Source organism: Oncorhynchus nerka, linkage group LG9b, assembly GCF_034236695.1.
Source record: "Oncorhynchus nerka isolate Pitt River linkage group LG9b, Oner_Uvic_2.0, whole genome shotgun sequence".
NCBI classification, from domain to species: domain Eukaryota; kingdom Metazoa; phylum Chordata; class Actinopteri; order Salmoniformes; family Salmonidae; genus Oncorhynchus; species Oncorhynchus nerka.
In genome coordinates, this window is record NC_088424.1 from 353,135 (window position 1) to 358,663 (window position 5,529).

Sequence of the window (5,529 nt, forward strand, 5' to 3'; positions counted from 1 at the left end):
GTATTTGTATAAACTTAGTTAACATTTATTTGAATCTGAGGCAACTCCACACTTTCGATGTCCCTTAAGTCCAAACTGATAATTGTATCACCCTCATCGAGCCACTAGGTGGCATAAGTGTAGAACTCCCAGTACATCAAATGCATTTAGGGATGAAGTTAGTTCAGTTCAAGCATTATTTTTTTCCCCTTTCTATTCTGGTGACCTGTATTGTACTAATGTAATACAACAAAATAATAAGGGGGGGGGGGCATATGCACCTATACTAATGTCTGAGAGAGGCCCTAATAATAGCTGGCACAGTGTGTGATAGGGCAGTCAGCCCACAATAAGACTTGACAGATTAAATAATTCAGTGAATTTAATAAACATCTTTGAGAGATAAAATCCCATTAAAAATGGCTACATGGGGCCAACAACAATGAAGGCTACATTCATGGTGACAACACAGAACTGCACAACAGAATGAACAGAATTACTGTACACGAGTTTACAAGACATGCACAATTCATATTTGCAAAATAAGACGTTTTGGTAAATAAAATATAAATTTGTCATTGGTAAGTGCTTGTAAACAAGTAAGGCATATATTACACAGTGGATGACAGGCACTCAATGACATCCTGGTGTTTAGTTGCACTCATTGAGATTGTCCAGTTTACATGCAGATAATGCTATCCTTGTAGGTAGGCTATGTATTGAATTTGTCCATTGGAGAGCTGATATGCATGTTGCCCGACAGAGGGCAGCAACAATGGTCTGTTTGCTACAAAACGGGCTTATAGCCAACATTTTTAAGAGACCCATAGTGTTCCAGTTCTAATGGATTTTCAGGTGTGAATTTGTATTCTATTATATGAGAAAAGGCAAATAGCCTACTGTGTTTCAGTTAGTCAATATCCTCAGAGGATAACTAACCCTATAATGTAGGTTGCCTCAAAGGCCTAAACAATCCTCTAGTAAACTTGTACTGGCTTTGGCATAAGCTGACATCCATTACTGACATGGTTCATAACCTTTTGTTTCAACTGGGCCACCTGCTCTCTGAGCACACTGGCTGTGGAGGCCAGTTCAGTGTTCTGAGTCTTCAAGTTTTTGACCTTGTCTTCAAGACGCGATATTCTCTCCAGCTTTCTTTTGCGGCACTTGGACGCCGCTATTCTGTTGCGCAGCTTTTTCCTCTCTGCTTTGATGCGCTCCTGGTTGTCCATGTCAATGGGAGACAACGGCGGGCTGTCTACAAAGCACTGCATGTCGGGGACCGTCTGCGGCTCGTCCTTGAACGCCTGGAGTCGTGACAGCGCTGCCGCAGCCGCCTGTTGATGGGCGCTCATCAGATTAGAAGGTGGTGGTGGGAATGGAATGGTATCCGTGGAATAATTCACTGTGGTGCCCAATGGGCTATTTCCATAGCCGTTCAAAGTCGTGTACACTGGCAGATCTGACGGCAAGCCGACCGGGGCTGCGTTGGAGCCGATTAGGTCCAGTCTGTCCGGTGGTGCGCACGTCCCCTCGCTCAGTTGGTTCTGCTTGTGAAGATCCTCCAGCGCCTTCACGAAACCTTCCGCGAATTCTTGTTCGTCGCTGGCTGACTTCGGGTAGAGGAACTGAGAGGTTGGGGTCGTCGTAACCATTCCATTCGATTGGATAATCAACCGTTCTAGGTCCGGGGTGGCCAATTTCAAGAGTCCCAAGTCCGAAGAGTTCAGAATTCCGTCTGCGTCCCGGAGATTCGGTTTCAGATTGGAGCTTTGGTCGTCCAGGTTTAGACTCATGTCTTTTTTCATCATGCTGTTGTAGGAATAGAGGCTTGCGATCCCTCGAGTATTCAGCACACTACCAGGGTAGAGGGTTATTTCCATTATAACCCTTCACATGAGGGTCTGTTGAGCTTCACGCATAAACTAAGACGATTCAACAGTTAAACTCAGGCAATAAAACACAGTTCAGGTTAATTTCCTGTATTTTTCCTCTCTTCAAACTCTGATCGAGTTAATCGACTGTCCCCCTATAGCCTACCTTTTATGCCTGAGGCTAAAACAATAGTAGTGGCTTAGCTTTTCCTTCTCTTCTCGCCCGCGTCCAGCGCTTTTTCCCAATGGAACGACTGCTATGCACACACCCAACCCTCTGCTTGCTTGCTTCCTAACCCTAAAAATTCCATTATGTCACTTCAGCGCGCTAAGATTGGCCCAAAATGACGTATGCTTCCGGTCGGATTTAAATAATGGGCTGAACCAGTCATTATTACCATGGAGACTTTAGGTAAACTGCAAACAGTGCAGTGCATTGTGGTTTGATGTCATAAAATAGAATACTCGGGGTCGCCAAAAGAGACTGGGCGGGGCATTATTGGAAACTAGGAAGGCGCAAATAAGGTATATTCAGCTCACCCAATTTGAATTTAGACAATGGCGTCGTTTTGAGTGGTAAAGCGAAAGCAACCGACTGTAGATTGAAGTCGACGAGTGAAGTTGGGGGAGGTGCATCTGTGACAGCTGAAAATCGGACACGTGGTTTTCCAAAATCTATGTTTAGTGCGACACGTTGTTTATAATGCCGAAATAAACAACCCCCATATCATACACTCACAAGCTGAAAAAAATATGTGTGCATTGTAAACCAATTGTTGAGAGTTCCTCAAATATCACGTTCATTTGAATTACAGTAAAGTTGGTTCCTGTTTCAGTCACGTCTTTGGTCACGTTCGCGTGGGTCAAACAAAAACCCTAATGATTGGTTGACAAATGAACCTCCAACAATGCAGGCGATTGCTGCAGGATGAAGTTGGTGAAGAGCAACTGCATAAACTTGCAGTCGACTACAGTCAAAACTTCAGGAGCTTTAATCACATGCTTTTTTTGCAAGTCAGACACTTTTTATCCCCGAAATGTAACACACTGAAAGGCGGTGACCATGACAACTGATCCACTCGAACGCGCCCATTGTTCACACCCATTTCAAATCAAATTGTATTTGTCACATGCGCCGAATACAACCGGTATAAACCTTGCAGTGAAATGCTTACTTACAAGCCCTTAACCAACAATGCAGTTTTAAGAAAAATACCTACAAAAAAAGTTACAAATAATTAAAGAGCAGCAGTACAATAACAAGGCTATATACATGGGTACCGGTACAGAGTCGAGGTAATATGTGCATGTAGGTTGAGTTAAAGTGACTATGCATAGATAATAAACGGAGAGCAGCAGTGTAAAAGAGGGGTCTGGATAGCCCTTTGATTAGCTGCTCAGGAGTCATATGACTTGGGGGTTAGAAGTTGTTAAGAAGCCTTTTGGACCGAGACTTGGCACTCCGGTACCTCTTGCCGTAGTAGAGAGAACAGTCTATGACTAAGGTGGCTGGAGTCTTTGACAATTTCTAGGGCTTTCCTCTGACACCGCCTGGTATAGAGGTCCTGGGTGGCAGGAAGCTTGGCCCCAGTGATGTACTTGGGCCGTACCCAGTACAGATGGAGAGATTGTTGTCCTGGCATCACACGGCCAGGTCTCTGACCTCCCTATAGGCTGGCTCATCGTTATTGATGATCAGGCCGACCACTATTGTGTCATCGGAAAACGTGATGTTGTTGGAGTTGTGCCTGGGCATACAGTCATGAGTGAACAGGGAGTACAGGAGGGGACTGAGCACGCACCCCTGAGGGGCCCCCGTGTTGTGGATCAGCGTGGCGGAAGTGTTGATACCTACCCTCACCATCTGGGGCGGCCAGTGAGGAAGTCCAGGATCCAGTTGTAGGGGGAGGTGTTTAGTCCCAGGGTCCTTAGCTTAGTGATGAGCTTTGAGGGCACTATGGTGTTGAATGCTGAGCTGTAGTCAATGAATAGCATTCTCACATAGGTGTTTCTTTGGTCCAGGTGGGAAAGGGCAGTGTGGAGTGCAATAGAGATTGCCTCATCTGTGGATCTTTTGGGGCGATATGCAAATTGGAGTGGCTCTGGGGTTTCTGGGATAATGGTGTTGATGTGAGCCAATACCAACCTTTCAAATACCTTCATGGCTACGGACGTGAGTGCTACGGGTCGTTAGTCATTTAGGCAGGTTACCTTAGTGTTTTTTGGGCACAGTGACTATGGTGGTCTGCTTGAAACATGTTGGTATTACAGACTCCGACAGGGACATGTTGAAAATGTCAGTGAATGCCAGTTGGTCAGCGCATGCTCGGAGTACACGTCCTGGTAATCTGTCTGGACCTGCAGCCTTGTGAATGTTGACCTGTTAAAAGGTCTTTACTCACGTCAGCTACGGAGAGCGTGATCACACAGTCATCCGGGAACAGCTGATGCTCTCATGCATGCTTCAGTGTCACTTGCCTCGAACGAGCATAGAAGTAATTTAGCTCCTCTGGTAGGCTCGCGTCACTGGGCAGCTCGCGGCTGTGTTTCCCTTTGTAGTTCGTAATATTTTTCAAGCCCTGCCACAACATGAAGTAAACTGAAGTGTAGTAGCCGGTGTGGTAGGATTCAAACTTAGTCCTGTATTGTTGCTTTGCCTGTTTGATTGTTCGTCTGAGGGCATAGCTGGATTTCTAATAAGTGTCCGGATTAGGGTCCCGCTCCTTGAAAGCGGCAGCTCTAGCCTTTAGCTCGGTGCGGATGTTGCCTGTAACCCATGGCTTCTGGTTGGGAAATGTACATACGGTCACTGTTCGGATGATGTCGCCGATGTACTTATTGATGAAGCCGGCGACTGAGGTGGTGTACTTCTCAATGCCATTGGATGTATCCCAGAACATATGTGCTAGCAAAACAGCCCTGTAGCATAGCATCCGCGCCATCTGACCACTTCTGTATTGAGTGAGTCACTGGTACTACTTGCTTTTAGTTTTTGCTTGTAAGCAGGTTTCAGGAGGATAGAATTATGGTCAGATTTCCCAAATGAAGGGCGAGGGAGAGCTTTGTATGCGTCTTTGTGTGTGGAGTAAAGGTGGTCTAGAGTTAGTTCTTTTCACCCTCTGGTTGCACATGTGACATGTTGGTAGAAATGAGGTAAAACAGATTTAAGTTTGCCTGCATTAAAGTCCACGGCCACTAGGAGTGCCGATTATGGCCTTATACAGCTCGTCGAGTGCGGTCTTAGTGCCAGCATCAGTTTGTGGTGGTAAATAGATGGCTACGAATAATATAGATTAGAACTCTCTTGGTAGATAGTGTGGTCTACAGCTTATCATAAGGTACTCTACCTCAGGCGATGAATACCTTGAGACATCTTTAATGTTAGACATTGCGCACCAGCAGTTATTGACAAATAGACACACACCCCCACCCCTCATCTTACCAGACATATCTGCTCTGTCCTGCCAATGCATGGAGAAGCCAGACAGCTCTATATTATCTGCGTCGTCGTTCAGCCAAGTCTCGGTGAAACATAAGATATTACAGTTTCTAATGTCCCGTTGGTAGGATAGTCTTAATCCTAGATCGTCCCGTTTGTTTTCTAATGATTGCACATTGGCCAATAATACGGAGGGAAGTGGTGGTTTACCTACTCGTTGGCACCCTGCCCTGTAAG

At 45.6% G+C, this 5,529-nt stretch overlaps 1 protein-coding gene across 1 annotated transcript; it reads right to left on the reverse strand.

Moving 5' to 3' along the window:
* Window positions 1-343: 343 nt before the first annotated feature.
* LOC115114226 (transcription factor JunD-like) lies at window positions 344-2,173 on the reverse strand. Its single transcript, XM_029642306.1, has one exon. It carries the CDS (start codon window positions 1,860-1,862, stop codon window positions 957-959), a length of 906 nt encoding a protein of 301 aa, XP_029498166.1. The 5' UTR covers window positions 1,863-2,173; the 3' UTR covers window positions 344-956.
* Window positions 2,174-5,529: the final 3,356 nt, after the last annotated feature.

Bases quoted from the DNA above. Each gene is read 5' to 3' on its own strand.
- LOC115114226 (XM_029642306.1), bottom strand. From the start codon at position 1,862: ATGGAAATAACCCTCTACCCTGGTAGTGTGCTGAATACTCGAGGGATC.